The 20,014-nt window shown below is 39.7% G+C and overlaps 1 protein-coding gene across 2 annotated transcripts in view; it reads left to right on the top strand.

The window, feature by feature from the left end:
- zfhx3.L (zinc finger homeobox 3 L homeolog) overlaps window positions 1-20,014 on the top strand; it is a 73,381-nt gene that overhangs the window by 27,579 nt on the left and 25,788 nt on the right. For both annotated transcript variants that reach the window (XM_018257924.2, XM_018257923.2), the window contains exons 2-4: window positions 484-3,215; window positions 4,539-5,035; window positions 18,548-18,782. In XM_018257924.2, the coding sequence (XP_018113413.1) occupies window positions 530-3,215; window positions 4,539-5,035; window positions 18,548-18,782 (3,418 nt within the window). In that variant the 5' untranslated portion in view covers window positions 484-529. The remainder of the gene's footprint in view (window positions 1-483; window positions 3,216-4,538; window positions 5,036-18,547; window positions 18,783-20,014) is intronic.

The following is a 20,014-nucleotide window of genomic DNA, read 5'->3' as shown; positions in this document are numbered from 1 at the left end:
GTTCTATCAGCATAACAAAATAATCATCCGTCTTCAATAGTTACTGGAGTTTTTGGGGGAGGGATAGTTAAGAATAGCAGTTCTGTACATCTTTTTTTACCTCTTTGGGTGTCTGTTATACTTTGGACATTCAAGAATTCCTAAAAAAAAGATATCCATTCTACTTATGGAGCCAAGTGAATAAAATATTATGTTTTTACACATTCAATTTTCAGTGCTGCTCTCTTTTGTGTTATGTAATTTTTACCATGCACCTGGGTGTACATTTGAAAGTAAAATTATCAACTGATCTTTTTTTTTTTCTTTTCCTATGAAGACACATTGCATTTCATACAGGGAATTTGGCAGGGCAGCAAGACGTTAATTACTTTGATTATATTATTTTAACTGCAAAATTTTGACGCCAACATAACTTAATAATAGATTAATACAAATTTCTTAATTTTACTTAGTTCTGAAACTGTCTTTTTTTTTTTTCTTTAGATCCAGAACATTTTGGGTGCAATGAACTCTCCATGTAAGCTTCGTCATGGAAGGCTGTGACACTCCTGTCATCCTTGGGAAAGATAATGGATGCAGTATTCCTTCAAAACAATGGACTGAATGCAACAGTGTCCTTCACCCTGACCAATCAGGCAACATGGAGCAGTCCAGTATGGAGAGCCATGGGTCTCTGGAAGGCATAAGGAGCTCATTTAATGAATGCATCTCTGAGAGCTCTAACCAAGCTGGTGCCATCTCTGAGTCTACCAGAACAGTTTGTTGTAACGAATGTTCATCTTCCTTTGCTAGTTTGCAGGACTACATGGAGCATCACTGTCCTAGTGCGCAGCCCTCTTTTCCATTGAAAGAGGAGAGTGAGAGTGATATGAGTGAGGAAGGGGAGGAAGAAAGCGATGTGGAGAATTTGACTGGTGAAATTGTCTACCAGCCAGATGGGTCTGCTTATATAGTTGAAAGTGTTAGCCAGCTGCTACAAAGTGGTGAAGCCTGTGACAGCAGTCCAGGTGGGCCTTTTCTTTCCCTCTACACAAACTCCTTGCCTAGTTCCACAGGGAAATCAGAGGATTCTTCCTCTGCTGGTTCCGTTTATCCACAAATTATCAACACTTTTCACATAGCCTCATCTTTCAGGAAGTGGTTTGAGAGTTCAGACAAGTCTTTCCTGAATACCTCAGCCCTTGCGGGTGTTAGCCCTGTACTGCACAGCTTCCGGGTTTTCGATGTGCGACACAAAAGCAACAAGGATTACCTTAACAGTGACGGTTCTGCCAAAAGTTCATGTGTATCCAAAGATGTCCCTAACAATGTAGATCTGTCCAAATATGATGACTTTGTGCTGTATGGTAAGAGGAAACCAATTCTAATGTGTTTTTTGTGCAAACTTTCCTTTGGCTATGTTCGATCATTTGTAACCCATGCTGTGCATGACCACAGAATGACTCTAAGTGAGGATGAACGGAAGATTCTTAGTAACAAGAACATTTCTGCCATCATTCAAGGTATTGGCAAAGATAAGGAACCACTTATCAGTTTTCTGGAACCAAAAAACAAAAACTTTCAGCACTCTTTTATTTCTTCTGCAAATCCTTCTGGTGCTGGTAATAGTTTTTATGGAAAATTTAGTGGCATAAGAGTGGAGGATGAAGAGGGTCTGCAAGCTAGTCTAGCACTTCTACAAGATAATGAATCTGTGTCTAACACAGTAGATCAGACACAGTCTAATATATTGACACAAAATGCTCTAATTAATCTTGGGGGGTTGCCTAGTTCTTCCCTTAATTCCCCAATATCCCCAGTGCCCTTAAGTTCCTCAGGCTCTGGCCAAACCAAACATACCCATAGCAAAGATATAGAAATGACAGAACTGGAAAAGGTGAAAAGTGGCGAACAGGTTAGCCTGTCAGAAAGAGTTGAAATAGATGAGGAGCGTGAGGAGGATGAGGAAGAGGAGATGGAGGAAGATGATGAAGAAGATTGCAAAACACTGCTCTCTGCTGGGCTTGAGGACGATTTGATGGACCAGCCTCAGGATGACACTGGGGCATTCGCCGGGAGCAGTGGCCAGAAGGACCTGTCTCTCACAAACCAAAGTATTTCAAACTCTAATTTATTGCCTAATGTGTCCCAGACTTCTGTGAGGGGCACCACTTCTACTAGTTCTTCTTCTTTTGTTGACTTTGATGGAGCAAACAAGAGGAACCATTTAAGCTTTAATAATGATGGCTTTGGTGCCAGCATGGCGGAGGGTGGGAGGAAATTGGACTTTAATGATGAAAGTGCCAATAGGGACAATGCCACAGCACCTGAACCAAATGAAAGCGCAGAGGGCGAGGATGGAAGTTTTACCACCCACCACCAGCATGTTGATATGTCTTGTGATCTTGGCTTGGGGGAATGTGCTTCTGGGAGTGGAGTGGAGTGTCCAAAGTGTGACACTGTGCTGGGCTCCTCACGCTCACTTGGTGGACACATGACTATGATGCACTCTCGAAACTCATGCAAGACTCTTAAATGTCCAAAGTGTAACTGGCATTATAAGTACCAGCAAACGCTGGAAGCACACATGAAAGAGAAGCACCCTGAACCGGGTGGCTCCTGTGTATACTGCACATCTGGACAGCCTCACCCTCGACTTGCCAGGGGAGAGAGCTATACATGCGGTTACAAACCTTTCCGTTGTGAGGTATGTAACTATTCTACCACTACCAAAGGCAACCTCAGTATTCATATGCAGTCGGATAAGCATCTTAACAACATGCAGAACCTGCAGAACGGAGGTAATGACCAAGTCTTCAGCCACACTGCCGGAGCTGCAGTTGCCGCTGCCACCGCAGCAGCTGCTGCTGCTGCCTCCAACATTAGTAATTCTTGCGGGGCACCCTCTCCAACTAAACCAAAAACAAAACCCACCTGGCGCTGTGAAGTGTGTGACTATGAAACCAATGTTGCAAGAAACCTACGTATTCACATGACCAGTGAGAAGCACATGCACAATATGATGCTACTTCAGCAGAACATGACCCAAATCCAACATAATAGGCATTTAGGTCTCAGCAGCCTGCCCTCTCCTGCTGAAGCTGAGCTTTACCAGTTCTACCTGGCACAAAACATGAACCTGAAAATGGAAAATCCAACTTCAGAGTCCCAATACATCATGGGTGGCTTCCAGCTTGATGCAACAAGCCCGATGCCTGGAATGGCTCCTGCTCTTGGTGAGTACCAATGCTTTATAGGCAACGTGCACTGAAGTGTACAAGTGCACAATTATACACTGTGATTGGTTTTTCATATTTATCATACTTGAAAATTGGTTCTTGACTCTTGTACTCCACTGTACAATGAGGCTAGTTTTATGAGATTGAAATGTATCACTAAAATGAGGCACAGTCTGCAACAATACAATGATGCTGAAGCAAGAGCTCAAATCTATGAACAATGCTAAAATTTGTAATTCCAAAAATGGTCCGTATCTTATATTATAACCCAATAACTGCCATTATTGGATGCTCTAGTAAGAAACCCGAGCTGAACTGTACTGAAAGCATCACTTAATAACTTCACTTCCATGTGAATTGTTTCAGATATCAGAATATCAGTGAAAAGGTCATTGTTTGTGCTCTATATTTCTCCTCTGAATCTTCACACTTAAAATGTCCATAATCAGCAGCCACCTTTATACTTTATTGTAAGTCACCTGACAAGCAATTCTGTTAACGTGTCAGTGTAAAGCATAGTGACTTCTATCATAATGAGTTTCAGCTGCTTTTCCCAGGGCTCCTTGCAGTTCTGGCACCTACATTTACGTGCATTTAGGATCACCAACTCCCCTGCCAAGCGATGTGACTGATCAAACTGGTTGTATCTAAAAATGGTTGACCAACCAAAATAGAAACCTTGCAGTGTGTATCTGTATTTTGTACAGCATTATTAGCAAGCCAGAATTTAATGATAAGACAATTGTTGGGTCGCTCTAATTTGTCCATCAAAGTCTAAGGCTCAGAAACGTTCTTGGCTCAGTATTAATACTTAAAGAATTAAAATAATGATTTTAAACAAATCTTTAAAACATATCTTGGTGAACTTTCTGGGTAACAGCGATCACAGGGCTTATATGCCTATATCAACCATGGAGCAGTTGTTTGTCACCTGTTAAAACTCAAATAACTGATAGGCTGCTATGGATTACTACACTTTGGCAAACTTTACAGCACTTAAAACAACTTCGTTAGGGATGGTTGGGGGACATTGTAGGCCTGTTTTCTGTCAGAAACATAAAACACTTGTTTTGGGTTTCTGCGTGGCTGGCTCATCTCTGAGTCAAGGATTTGTGGAATGCATGCACTAAATTTTGAGCTATCCTTGAAGTATTTCCCTGGAATCTTTTGTAGGTTGTTTACATTTATTATGCTTTGCAAAAGTGCAGATAATTGTCTGTTTCTTTTCACTGGTTACTCTCTGGTTTTCATTTAGAGATCTGTACTCTCTTTCAAGACCTTAATTTTATCTTCTGGATTTATTTCCCCCTTCCCCAACAGTTGGAGGTGAGATCCCTTTGGACATGCGGCTTGGTGGCGGACAGTTGGTGTCAGAAGAGCTCATGAACCTGGGAGAAAGCTTCACACAAACAAATGATCCTTCACTTAAACTGTTCCAGTGTGCAGTATGTAACCGCTTCACCACAGATAACCTGGATGTTCTAGGCCTGCACATGGGTGTGGAACGTAGCCTTCCAGAGGAGGAATGGAAAGCAGTGGTGGGAGATTCCTATCAATGTAATCTTTGTCGTTACAACACACAGCTGAAGGCTAACTTCCAGCTGCACTGTAAGACTGACAAACACGTTCAGAAATATCAGCTTGTGGCTCATATCAAAGAAGGAGGAAAAGCCAATGAGTGGAGGCTGAAATGTGTTGCCATTGGAAATCCCATTCATCTAAAGTGTAATGCTTGTGACTACTACACAAACAGCTTGGAGAAACTGCGTCTGCACACCGTGAACTCAAGGCATGAAGCCAGCCTGAAGCTGTACAAGGTGAGGTAACTGGATGGTATGCATCATTAGGTAGCTGTGTTATGGGCTATAGCATGACCTCCATGAATACTCTTTATAACTGTTTCAATATATATAGTACATTGCTGGAGTCAAGATTGCATTGCCCCGGAACACAATGGGAATAAATCTTTCATCTTTAATATGCCAAATCTATTACTTACCATGTCTTCTCCTTAGAATGCCTTCACCTTTTTTAAAAGTTTGTTGATTAGTGTGTTAGCCACAGCGTGAACTCATATCAACATGGTCAGTAGAGTGATACAAATAAGCATGTTCTTGTTCATTGTCATTACGACACTACTCCTGGCATCAGTCATATTGTGTCTATGTAGATGCATGTTAATTGCCGGTACATCTTTCACTGTTTGAAAAGAATCTATCTATGTCACAATTTATCTGTCAATAACAAGTGATAAATAAGAACTATGACCCAAACTGCACATACATAGGCAGAGTACTGTATACTGGTGTAAAAAGGGGTTGTTCACCTTCCAACACTTTTTTTGTCCAGTTGGTTTCAGATAGCTCACCATAAATAATGACTTTTTAAGATGACTTTCTATTTTCTATTGTGATAATTTTTTCTAATATTTTTAAGTTTAAAGTTTTATTTTTCACCTTATGTCTTATTGAAGCATCTCTGAGAGGGGGCACCATCTCTGTAAATTGTTCTTATTGATATATGTAGTTGATACATTTCTTATCTTTGTCCCTGCTGAGTAGAATCCCTGTATTTCATTAAAGGCAGCTGTTATAATTGATACAACAGTTGTTTAGATTCCACAGGTGGTGCTGAGAAATGTGTCAAGTAATGTAGCAAATTGCAACAGTTCAGAATCTGCACCTGGTTCAATTTTGAAAAAACTGTAAAAAACAAAAACCGATTGAAAAAGTCTTCAAAAAAGTGACGTGAACAACCCCTTTAAAAGAGTCCAAAGGATGTTTATAGTACACACAGAAAACCCACACATTGGGGCTCATTTATAAACACTGGGCAAATTTGCACCTGGGCAGTAACCCATAGCAACCAATCAGTGATTAGCTTTTTTCAGACAGCTGCAGGTTGAGCACTGAAAGTAATTATCTGATTGGATGCCATGGGTTACTGCCCAGGAGCAAATTTGCCCACTATTTATAAATAACCCCCATTGTGTTTTGAGACACAGGACATTCATGCAAATCAATAGTGAGTTCCATTCTGCTATGCCATTCTCTGTAGAACGAGTTCTTAATTTAAACTTAACCTGGTTGCCATTTCAAAAAGATTAAGAAACCATGTATATATTATACACGTAAATAGAAATGCACAATCTGTTAAAGGGATTGTTCACCTAAAAGTTAACTTTTAGTATGTAATAAAATGTCTTAGCTACTTTTAAATTGGTCTTCATTTTTTATAATTTGTAAATTATTTGTCTTTTCTGCCCTATTCCAGGTGTCAGATGGTGGTTACTAACCCCAGTAGCTAAAAAAAACTATTGCTCTGTCACTCTACAAATGTATTGTGATTGTATATTACTTATTTTTCTATTCAGGCCCTATCCTATTCATCATCCAGTCTCTCATTCAAACAACTGCCTGCTGAAATATCAAACTGGAGAGCTGTTGAACAAAAAGCTACATAATTAAACAAAAAATTGCAAATGGTCTTAGAATATGAATGTCTACAGCATACTAAAAGTTAATTTAAAGGTGAACCACTCCTTTTTTTGGGAAGTTTATTATAAGATGGCTGTGGAAGGTTACTTGCAACATGGCAGGTGTTTTTACAAACTTTGTTAAAGTAAAACCAATAGTGGCAATACTAGAATGCCTAAGGATTGGGGAATGCCTAAGCCAATTCAAATGCTATTTAATAGTATTCGTACTGTGTACAAATCTTTAACTTCCAGGTGCTTACTTGTGAGGAAATACTGTTGTAATTTGTGTACCCAAATCAGACCATGATCATGGACACCATTAATAGTATTTTTATTATTAGTCTTAGCAGGAGCATATTGCAAGTGTGCTATTTCTTATTGTCAAAATCAAACCCCTCCTTATATCTGTGCCGTCTTTGGCACAGTAAGCAGGCAGAATGATCCAATATTGTTTTGGCTATGCACACAGATGTCTAAGTAGTGCTGTTGCTTCAGTTCAGACCAGTGACTGTTGAGCACATCTGAGTAGAAGTAAAGAGGACCTGCAGTCAAGAATTCTCATTTGAACAGACTTCAATCCAATAGATTGGCAAATACAGGGATAAGGTACCCTACATTTGTAAGTTGATAATATGCTTATATTAGTACAGCCAATTTTGTCTTTTTCCTCCACTCCACCAAGTACTCTCAAGTTGGGCCTTGGGTTTTGGTTCTCTTACCACTCCGTGCAGTAATCAGAGGCTCGACAGATCCCGTAAATAGCCTTCCATTCGTCCCACAGAATTCCTCCAGACACTAGTATTGATTTTCACTGGACTTAAAGCCTCAACCTCCTCTCTAATCATTTCATAATGGCTTTAGTATGAATGGTCAGGTACAGTTCCCCATAAATCTCCTTTGCCTTAGTTTACTTACCTTGCACACATTTGCAAATGTTTTTCTTGCTTCTTCCTTCACAAATGTTTTTGCAATTCATTTTTGTTCAGTTGTGCAACCCCATGTCCCACAAACTGTGCCCAGACATCATGGGGATGTTTGAGCAGAGTTTTCCTCTTGTGCTTCCCAAAATTCAGAGCCATGTCTAGTAGTCCTTCAGATTATTCAAGGGACCTTTGACTGGAGTTTCAGGTCTGAGAATGATTGCTTGCTATGTTTCCCTTTGCAAATGTAATCCATTAGTGCTGCACATCTATAATGAGGTTAGTGCAAAGTTAACTATGTGAAATCAAATTCTCTGATGTGAGCAGCACTAAATCCCTGCAGAGGAAAACATTTTGGTAGATATCCCATATGCATTTATTTCATATTTACTTTATTTTGGTGGTATTGGATTTTTTTGGGGGGGGGGGGTGGCCCTTGATCTTATTTGGCTGCATTTGTTCCGCAGTCTGGAGATGACGTGTAAGTATATTGTTTTTCCTTTTAAAGTTTGCCTCTTGTTGCAGCACAGGCTTATCGTTTGTTCGTCGGGAAGATGCCACCTCGCAACAGCTGTTGGGTTAGGCGGCAGCCTCCCGAAAATATCGCTGGAAAACTTCTGAATGCTCTAAAAAGAGCTGGAAGAAGTTACAGGAACAGGATTTCTTAACTCTCGCGAGATCTTGTTCCTGTCTGAATTTTTCACAGCGCTGTGATGGAGGACGCACCTTCTGTTACGGCTACAGAGTCGTTGGAAATTTCTCCTCAAAGACAGTTAAAAAATGTTAAGCAAAGGAGACAAATTCAGTCTCTAGATAAGTCTTCTTCCTCGGAAGAGGAATTCATAAAGCGTTAGAAAAAGAAAAACTATAATATTCAAGACTCTTCCTCAGATAGCTCTCCTAAGGCAAAAAAGTCTTGTTTCAGATAGAAAGAAAAGGAGAAGAAAACTACCCAAAAAGGGTAATTTTAAACATTATGATAGCAGCAGTCATTCCTCATTATACTCTGAAGCGGTTGCTTCTGATTCTGAGCCCGTAGCTGGCAATTCAAAAATTTCTGAGGTGGACTGGGATTGTGAAAAAACAATGAAATCTTCAGCATCCTCTGAAAGAGGAAAAATAAGTGACATACAAGAGTTGATCTCCTGGGGAAAACACCTCCACCAAAGTCATTTAATGCCAGATGGGCACTTAATGATAAATCTGAGGTGGATGATTTCACAAAATATGCCTTTCGCTCTTCTCTAATGAAAGAAGATGACTTCGTTTTAAGAAATCATATTGGAATCCCTGATATACAGGCTATGTTAGCACCAGAAGTAGACCCTGCACTATCCTCTATTACTGGTACAGTAACCAATAATGACAGGATGGATCAGTCCTTGCGCAACATACAATTAAAAATTGCAGATGCAGCAGGTCCTTTGTTACTCATGCTTGACAAAGCAGAACAAGAAGGACAACAGTCCAGAAAGAATATTCATTCCTTGCAATCCTCAAAATTAGCACTTCTTAAAGCATCCACCAGGGCTGCATTGATGATTGGCCAGGCTTTCAATCATGTCACAAGCGTGAGAAGAGCTCGTTGGTTACTATGGGCATGTCTGACCTGGTTCCAAAATCACATGAATTTCCAAATTTTGAGGGCTCTAATTTATTTGGTCCAGATTTTATTAAAGGGGACCCGTCACCCAAAAAAAAAATTCCAAATCCTATTTTATCACATTAGTCAAGCAAAATGAACGTTAATTACACTATATAAATTATTTGAATCGTGTTTCCTTCAGTCTGGGGATTCATAATTATAGCAAGCAGGAAGCAGCCATTTTGTGGACAGTGTTATTAAGGCAAGTCTTGCATCATCTCAGAATCTTGTTTGTGCACCAGAATGGGGGACCCAATGTCCATTTCTATGCCCTGGCTATACTATTAAACGGTAAAGAGAACGGGGGAATGTGTGGAGAGCAGTGACATCTAGGAAGTGCTGAATGGAAAGTGAAAGTAATTGTCTGCCCCGCCTCTATGCCACTGGCATAGAGGAGGGGCAGACAATATTTGATTGACAGCTGAGATTTTTAAATGAGCTTACAACAGCTATGAATGCTTTAATAAAAAATAGAAACTGGATTTCATGTTTAATTTGAAAAGGACTTTTATTATACAGATTTTTGTGTCTGGATGACAGGTCCACTTTAAGGAGGTGAAATCACGCTATAAGGCAAGAAAATCATTTGGGGACTGGAAAAGGCCTTCCTTTTTCAACAAAAAACCCTTTCGTGGAGAGGGACGTCCTTACAGAGCTCAGTGGGAAGTGAACTAACTCTCATCCACATAACAGACCCACGGTTTTCTTCAACCCCAGGTGGTTTCCACATTATAAAGGTAGAACTAAAACGCTAATTGAAAACTCATCTCCAGTGGAAGTGGACTTAATTAGAGATGAGGAAGATACATCTTTATGTATTGTATCAGCTTTATCCACCTTTTTAGAAAAATCTAGTGAGGTGAGAGGTGTTATGTCGCAATTACTCTTGACAACAAGAAATCCTTTCCGTCCTGCTAAAGTAAACACAATTAGAGGATGGATACTGCATGCTATGAGTCAGGCCTCAATTGATACTACTATATTTAAAGCACACTCTCTAAGGTCAGCCACAAAGGCAGCATCAAAGGGGGGTATCACTTCCCATCATACTCAAAGCCGCCAGGTGGTCTTCTCAGAAGACATTTTCTAAATATTATTGGAGACCTTCAGAGCAAGACAAACTCAATTTCAACCACCAGCGGTGTGCTATTCTACCCAACAGCTGTTGCTAGGTGGCATCCTCCCGATGAACAAAGAGGAGTGTGCAGGAATCTATGATCTGCGAACTCTATTTGTTCTAGGGAATAAGGATAGCCACCTAGCAACAGCGCCCATCCCACCCACCCAAGTTGACTGGTGGTTTAGTTACAGGTGTTAAATTGCTAAACGGATAATAAACAAAGATTTTCCTTTCTCTACAGGATTCAACAAACCAGCTTAGGTGGACAATAACCCATCTACTAAAGATACAAAGTAGAAGATATTTCAGTCAAACAAGATACACATTGAAATTTTATTTCAATTGTATTACAAAGTATCTCATACCAATTTTAGTTCTCAAATGTCACTGAAAGAATGTAATTTGTTACAATTACAAATATCTTGCTAAAAAGTTTCTTCCTCTCAAGGAATAAAGCGTTACGCTGTTTCATTTCAAAAACTTGTTTTTTTCATTCTAAGGTATACTTAAGGATAGCCATCACCAGTCTTCCGAAAAATTCTGACAGGAACAAGATCTCGCGAGAGTTAAGAGATCCTGTTCCTGTAACTTCTTCCCGCTCTTTTTAGAGCATTCAGAAGTTTTCCAGCGATATATTCGGGAGGCTGCCGCCTAACTCAACAGCTGTTGCTAGGTGGCTATCCTTATTCCCTAGAACAAATAGATAAATCATAAGATTCCTGCAAACTCCTCTTTCTTTCAGTGCAGGATTGTGAACCCCAGGGCATTATTCAGTGCCCCAGCAGAGAACTGTTTTTTTTTACCCTCCATCACAATGGTCAGGTGAGGCCAGGGAGAACTTAGAGAATCCTACAGAAGTGGTGGTGGGAGAAAAACTATTCATTGCGTTGATTCAGCATAATTGATGCAGCCTCATTTCCCACAGCTGATGAGGATTAGAGGAGCCTAGTTTAACAGTCTCATTTTCTAGTCCCAAAGCATGCTTGTTTTAATGTGTTTCAGTTAATGAGCTAGAAGAGAGGAGGGGGTGTTGCTGAACATTGTACAGGAAGCTTTTCCATGCGAGTCTTGTCTTGTGCAGCATTCCACAAACCCCTGCTAATAGCAAATCTCATTTGCCAAGACATCCGAAGTTGACGCAAAGTATTGTCTAGCTTATTAAGAGTGCATACCCTTCTGCTAGAATGGGCACAAAGCCAGTGGAGGAAAAAATGTTAACCCATTTACTGCTTACCAATAAAATCTGCTACTTGATTGAGCTTTCCAGCAGAAGTGTTCTGTTTTGCTAGCGTAATCACTGGCTCTTAAAGCTGTTACTTGTGTTTGCTGAAGTTCAGAGACTTGGAAGTGACAAGACTGAAGCCTTTGGGGACCTTTCTGGCAGATATGCAGCCTGAAACTAACAGAATGCAGGCTCTTCAGCTGGCAGCTTGAAGCCATATGGGGAGCTTCTGTTTGTCTAGAGGGGAAGGTGGAGTGTCTGCTCTTACCATATAATGGGCCAGCTCAGCTACAAGTGAAAGCTGTTATCTCTGAACTGGCACGAGTCCAGTCCCCCTGGCACGGGCAGCCTGTCAGCTCAGCACAGCACACGATGCTGTTCCCCAAGGCAAAGCCACCGTTGGTTTAAGTAGGCATTAAACAATTACCCAGCCTTAGTTCTCTTCACCTTCCACAGATTGGCTCTATAAATTGTCAGCTTGCTGACATTTTAATGTGAATTATGTCATGTGGTATCCCCTTTGATTTCAACATGCCTCAGTTTGTAAATACATGAGGCACTCAAAGGCTTGTGGTTAGTGAACACAGAGAAGGCCTGGGGCTTTTTGGTGGGGAGAAGGCAGGGACTGATGCTCTCTTCATTTTGTCTGGGTTTATGGCTGGAAATAAATACACTTTGGAATGGTCAACTAGAGTTCGGTCTGCCTTAAAGGGACAGTATAAGTTTAAAACCATTTTGCTCCGCTATGCCGCAAATTGACACATTTCAGCAAGACCCGTTACAGCCAGGGTTCTTTTATAAACATATCCTAGTTGGTACAATTACTCTTGATGAGTGAATATCTGCTTGCAATATTTTATAGGCATGCAAGTGCATATGATTCTAATATTGAACCCAGTGACTGTACAAGGAAGGAAGGATCGAAGAGAGCATTTATTTTACATATGAAGTCTCCTGTATGGCTTTTGTCCTGTTTTCCCTTCATTGAAAGGGTTGATACTACATGGTTGATTATGGAGCATTTTGTTTATTACTTGAGTTGTAGGGGTTGCAAGTCCGCACTTGGGAGAAGAGAACGTGATGGATCCAGGGTTTGCAGGTGTCGCTGCTATGGGTGATCCTGTTACTGGTTGGACCTCTGAACATCAGTCTAGTTTTGTGTGTCTCTCTTTCCACAGAGAACTTAATTCTTTTGCATATTTATTTGCCCTTATGCATCATCTATTTATGACTTACCCCAGCTGGGACAGTGCCAGCTGGCTGTCAGAAGGTTGCTAGGAAACATGCAGGCCTCTTTGCTGTTTCCTAAGGACAAGGCCTGGCTCAGCACTCCAAGACCTGAAAGCAGCATGCATCAAAGCTAACACAATAGAGACAAGTAGGAGGCTGTGACCCCTTCCCCATTCTCCCGTACCTCCTCCCCTCACGCTCCATGCTTTCTATGCATCCAGGCTTCTTGGAAATTAATCTAAGGGAATCAGCGGCAGATGTGTGTTTGTGCAAGGCTGCACTTTCATTTTTTTTCTTACTGGTAATCTGCAAAAACTGATCCTGATCACTCTGTTTTATACCTCTTCTGCCCACCAAATAAGGAGAAACTAAAAAATAACCTGCCTAAAATTGCAGGATTTCTCTTTTAAATTTGTTGCGATTTTGCTTAAACTTTAAATGCATGTCAAGGGGTCTATTTGCCTTGCACTTTGCTGTTGCATAGAGAGCCCTACCTCCTCGCCATATTTTATTTCCATGTGTTTTTCTTGCAGTCAGGACAACATATGAGGTTTCCCTTATAATAGGTGATCAGTCTTTTGAGGACAATTTACGGCTTGATTTCCAGAGACCTACCCGTGATCGGAGTCGAGAGACTCGCCCACTCAGGGACTGAACCTGGCACAGTATTGATAAATGTTAACCTCACTTCTAAGCGCAATTAAGGCGAGAAGCAGACAATCCAAGATGGAGCTAATTTGGGAACGTATTGTTTTGTTTTAATCTATTTTGTTTTCTGTCCCGTGAGGGGAGAGGCTTAATGCTTAGTGAAGCATGCATAAACTGCAAGCTCATTAAGAGATGGTCTGTTTATCAGCCTCTGCTAAAAGCCCACAGCACAAGCTCAGGCAGCTACTGGTTCAGGTTCCCTCTGGGTTTTGGCCCCTCCTCATTAAGTCCGTCCTGGCTATTGATTGGGAAGCTGTGTTTGAAAGAGTCTTACTTACTCCATGCATTATCTTGACAGATTGATCAGACCTGATTGAGAACCTCTTAAAGGAACGAGCAGCCGTAATGGGAAAGTTGGACTCTGTCATCCGTTAGGGTGATTCTGAGAGCGAGAAGAACAAGCTGACATCTTGGAGCAATTGTATTTACAATTAACATGGCTGAAAACGATTGGCTGTATTGATTGCCCTTCCTGCAATTACATATCCATTGTTTACATTCCAGTACTTCAGTTATAAAAAGGAAATCCAATAATTATTGCATTATTTAAAGTTAAAGTGCTACAGAATTTGCTAGTTGTTCAAACTGCTTGATTTACTGTTTGGCGAAGGTCTGGGCTGCATTTTTAATCCGAAAGTCAAATGAAATTAGCTTTTAATGAGGCTAAAAAATAAAACTCATGCATCTCTGTTTGACCATTTGTTCTTTTCATTTGAATTTAAATAGTTATGCCATTGACCGTTGCCACAAAATGTGGCACAGGTTTAAAGGACTATTTCATAGCATGACCTGCCCCTGATAAATGTAAGGAACGATGTCCATTGCACTGACGATAATAAACCTTAAGCACAGATACATATTTTTGAAAGACCTATTTTATTTAATTATTGAGTAGCTTCAATAGCACTAATATATCCTATGGGTCATTAAAACCTTGTAAAATTAGATCCGCTAATGTGTAATGCAGACTAACTTCAAAGAATGTGGGAGGTGAGGCTCCTGAAACACCTTATTTATATGTATTTAACATATTTTTGTATGCATCCATTACTTAAGGCTCCTTACCAATTATGTTGTGCTATATAAATAAATGATTGTTCTCTAGATAGTAATATCTAACCACCAGTATGTGTCCATACTGGTGGTTAGTCTTTTTTTAAAAAAGATTTTGTGTTTGTGTAATAATTGACCCACAACATTAGATATGACTGCCCTGGCCATACCAGTATTCTGGAACTCTTATACCTGTCATGGCATGTTTACTTTCCCATGCTAGTCTTTTACTTGAGGCAAAGGTCAGCAAAGAATCTGTACTGTTTGCTGCTATTGACTGTCATCACCTTTTTTTGTATTGATATGGGTTTTATCCTCCTTTTTCATTTTCTATAGCTATCCCACGGTCATAGAAGCAAAGCAATAGATTTTCATATCTGTATATCACAGTCAAACTGGATATCTCTAGCACTCATGTTATCTACTGCTTTGTTTAATATTCCTCCTGCTTTAAACACAGGACAAATTTAGCATTACAGGTATGGGACCTGTTATCCATAATGCTGGGGACCTGGTGTTTTTAGGATAAGGTGTCTTTCCGTAATTTGTTGTGCCCTCAATAAGAATTATTTATATCTTCGTTGGGATAAAGTCCAAAGTTCTGCTTTATTATTGCAAAGAAAAAGGAAATTATTTTTAAAAATATAAATTATTTGAGAGAAATGGAGTCTACGGGTGATGGCCAGTAATTTAGAGCTTTCTGTATAAACCATTTTCATAATAAATGATCCCATACCTGTATAAAGAAGGTGTTGTTAGAATGGTGGTGATGGTTTGTATGGCTGCTTCAAAATTATGCTTTGTGCCAATGTCCTTAATAAGGATGAAAGATAATACTATAGGAAGGTCGGTATTTTTTTCTGGAAAATGTGGTAGAGCTATTTATAGCACCTTTGTCACAAGAGTTTACCTGGTGATAAGGTAATGCTAAAGAAAGGGATCACTGTACCTTATGAAGTGCAACCTCAACCCACGCCTCCATTGAAAATATCAGTAGGCGTGTTCATATATGCTGTGGGCTGTGACACTGGGGAAGACTATCCCATTGTTGTCAAGCAAGACCAAGGGGCATATTTATTATGCTGTGTAAAAAAAACAGCAGGATAATACACCACACATCGCCAGGCTTCTCCATGTAAAAAACGGCATAACATTTCACTCATTTTTTCCTAGGGGCATATTTATTATGCTGTGTAAAACAAAATTCGCCAAAAAAAGGTGTAAAAAGCTGTGTAAAATACATGACGAATTTATCAAGGTGCGAGTCATTTTTACGACATGCAAATGCCAGGTTTTCCGTCGTTCTTTTACGTTGCTTCCAGCAGATGTCGTTCTAAAAAAAATTCATGCTGTTTTTTACACAATGAAGCCTGGTAATATAAGGTGTATTATCCTGCTGTTTTTTTACCACCGGACCACCGAAAGCAATGTAAAATAACCTTGACTTATCTAGCGTTCGCATGGCACAAAATTACACACACCTTGATAAATCTGCCATTTATTTTACACCGTTTTTGAGGCGAATTTCATTTTACACAGCATAATAAATATGCCCCCAAGTGTCTGTTGCTGGAAAAAAGGATAACCCCCCAACCCCTTGGTTTTTCCATTTCTCCCTCTCCCATATCTTACCATTTATCTTTTCCCATTAATAATGGCAATCATCGTTTCTATGCATTTCTTCTTTTCATCGAGCATTCTTTCTAAAGGCTCTGTATGTACAAGGTTTGCTTAACATGATATATTAGACTGAGCCATTCACTTATTTATTTCACATATATATGCTATTCCCCTTCCTAGGTGCACAAAACACTTTTATGCATGTGTTTACCTTGTGTTGTCAGTATGGGGGGGGGTGAAGGTAGGTCAGGGAGCAAATTTAACTTGCAAGTGTGGTGCAGAAAAGCCCTCCTTTTGCCAGGAAATTCCAAGCCTGCCTGCAGGTGGTGGGCTGTTGAGGATGTATCCAGCCATAGACTTTTATGGATTATTTGAAGCAGGCCTGGGAGGACAGCTGCTTTCACATAACTTTTTCATTAAAGCAATGGATCCTCCAGCTGAAGAGTTTTTGATTTATGACTTGAACTTGTGGATATCTGAAGGAAACCGAGTAAAGGGCCTCCGAGTTTTTGGTGAGAGGGGGACGTGGGGAGGGTTGTATGGATTTTGCAGACTGAAGTTAAATATTCCAAGCATGAACTGTATACAAATGATTGTTTCCCTGCTGTTTTTTTTCTTGGTGTATGGCCATCAGAAACTAAGCAAATTGAGATTTTACTTATGACTCGGCTGAAGTCCTTTTACAGTATTGCTGTTCGAGTGGCCAGCTGAAAAACGTTAGATCATTCAGGGGTTACCTCATAAATATGGCACATGGGAAATGTTGCTTTGTGTGAACAGGACTTTGTGTTTCCATAGTAGTCATTGGCTAGTTTGCGTGTATGCTGTTTTTACATTTTGGTGATTGCTGCATCTTTTCCCCCAGGGCATTCTCTGCCTTCCATCAGAATGTTCGTCTGTCTGTTCTGTTTTAAAGTGGTGCTTCAGCTAAATCTGATCAATATTTTGCTTTCCATGCGTGAAGAACCAGATGTTAGAAGTTTCCTATTGTTGGGGGAAAAATAACTGACCCACAAGCTTTCTCGCAATCAATAACTTGACACATGCGTCTGAAAAATTAAATCAGGCAAATTTTTGTGCATTCAAAGTATTTTAAAAGTTTGATTTTGTTTTTTTTGTAATTCACCTCCAGCTTCAGTCTAGTGAGGCTCAATGTTTTCCATTTGCTGCCATAGTGTACATAACGTTCTTAGATTTGTTTACACGTCTCTTACCCTTTGTGAATCAGAACAGCCTGCCACTTAACTAATTAATAGTGTTTTAAATACACAGCCATCCCATAATTTCCCATACCTGTAATTAAATTTTTTTTGGAGGCTAAAAAAATAAGGTTTCAGTTGTCTGTTTTATAAGAGACAAGGTTTTTCCGAAAAGTACATAGTTTGCTCATTGGTTAAAATGTAGTTATGGGACTATTGATCACCCACCCAGGACATTTATGCTGTTAGGCACTTTTACGCTGCCAATTGAGGGTCTGGTGTCACCAGCGGCCCTTTAGACTGCCATTGTGAAGCAACCTATAGTGAGTAACTGGCATTTTTACTGTCTTTAATGGTTATATATTGTAAGTCTACATCTGAAAAGTACAGCAACACAGCTATTTGATCTGATTTGACTCTCTCCTACCCACTACTTTATTGAGAATCACATGTGATTTGGCCTGTTAACTTCAAAGGACTGTGCCAAATCTAGAATTGTGTAAATTACTGGTCTAATTTTCAATATTAATTTTGATATAAACAGTTTTTTCAGCAATGGCGGTACATGTTGTTAATTAACAAAGCTTTAGTTACTTGTACAGTGTAAGATATGTTGGCTAGAAGCAAAAGACAGAACTATGTCTGGTAATTGGTTCATGTGACCTAACATGTTTGGTTTGTTTGTGTGCACCGTTAATCATATGATCCCAGGAGGCTGTCCTTCTTTTTTAAAAAGGCAGTTTTCTATTTATGATTACCCAGTGGCACATACTACTAAAAAAGTATGTTATTATGAAAATGGTTTATTTACATGAAGCAGGGGTTTACATATGCAATATCTTTTTATAGAGACCTACATTGTTTGAGGGGTATAGTTTTCCTTTAATATTGCTGGAAAAGGTCATTAATTGGGTTTCATCTGCCTCTGCTTGTTTATTCATACTGTTGTTCATCTGTGTTTCCTTACATGTAGTCAGGTTTCACTGTCATTGCCTTTACATGATATGCAGTTCACTGCGGTTTTATATATTTTTTTTATAGCTGTGAATGCATTTATCCCCATCCACTGGCCTCTTTCCTCACATTTTTCCATGATTCTTTTTTTAAACCGCCTGTTTGTTTGTTTTCCTGCAGCACTTACAACAGCATGAGAATGGAGCAGAAGGAGAGAACTGGTATTACCACTGTGTGCTGTGCTCTTACTCCACCAAGGCTAAACTGAATTTAATCCAGCATGTGCGATCCATGAAGCATCAGCGAAGTGAAAGCCTACGGAAACTGCAGCGGTTACAGAAGGGGCTTCCAGAGGAGGAGGAGGAATTGGGACAGATTTTTACTATTAGAACATCCTCGACACCGGTAGAGACAGGTAAGCGTGCCAGGGTCACACAAATGGAGTAGGTGAATTTTATATATATACATAATATGTGTTATTGTTATCACTATTATTAACATGTACATTTAGAGCGCCAACATATTCAGCAGTACTGTACAATAACAGGGTTTATACGAAGAACATACATAATTACATACATAGTGACGAATACCTATAGAAAAGTTGAATTTATATAGTGAATAAAGTACCTGCATTTGTAAAATATGAAGATATAAGTCACCAAGGAGTTCCAAGTCCAACGGGGGAATGTAATAAAAATCGCTAACGGAAAAAATATTCGCAATGCGAAAAGTTATGCCTTTGCGCGAATTTAATATAGCTTTTACGAGCCCGGAAACTGTTTATCGACCACTTCCGACAGTGAAAGACCGTTTGCGAATTTTATAGTTTGCGCCAATGCGCTGTCAATGTAATAAAACTTCTTACTGAAAAAGTCGTTATGTTTGCTCCAAAAGATTACGACACCTTCAAGCACTTCTTATGAGTGCGCAATTAAAATTCGCAATGCGCAATTAAAATTCGCAATGCAATAACAGTTTAAGGAACAATATTACATTGCGAGATGTGGATTTTTAGTCTTATTGGTGCGAATTGTTTTGCTCTTTGCGACTTTTATTACATTCCCCTGCAAATCTTTTATACAGGTCATGTGATTTATGTAATATCCTCATATTTATCAAGAGGGGGTACATTATATATAATATACAAGTTTTAGAGAGTCATTAAGCACCGATTATAACTGATGACATCGCTAAGCACTATTTATAAGGATATAATTTCATATTCATGGCTCATATATTTTTTTGGGGGGGGGGGGGGTGGGGACTAGATTATTATTTGGCATGCTTGAGAATACATTTATATAAATACTTTAATACTTTGTCCAGAGGTTCATCTGGGGGCATTCTTATGAAGGCAGGCTCCTGTACTCCTGAAGAAAGACTACTTGTGATGCATCTGCAGATTCTCAGTCAAAAGCATCAAACATCTGTCTCCAGGGTTTTCTTTCTGCTAATTGCTGGTATAGTGAGACTGAAACTGTAGAATCTGGAGAGGCAGCCTATTCTAGCACAGTGCCTTTGGGGTTTTTTTCTTTATGGTATCCTTGCCAAGCATCTACACATCTCTGCCTCTTCCCCACCTTTACTTTCATTAGACTTTTAAGCCTGTGTTTAGACTTCTTGTTGACATTTTGGTCTTTTACA

Source organism: Xenopus laevis, chromosome 4L (assembly GCF_017654675.1).
Source record: "Xenopus laevis strain J_2021 chromosome 4L, Xenopus_laevis_v10.1, whole genome shotgun sequence".
Lineage (NCBI taxonomy): Eukaryota > Metazoa > Chordata > Amphibia > Anura > Pipidae > Xenopus > Xenopus laevis.
This window is presented reverse-complemented; position numbering and strand designations above follow the sequence as displayed.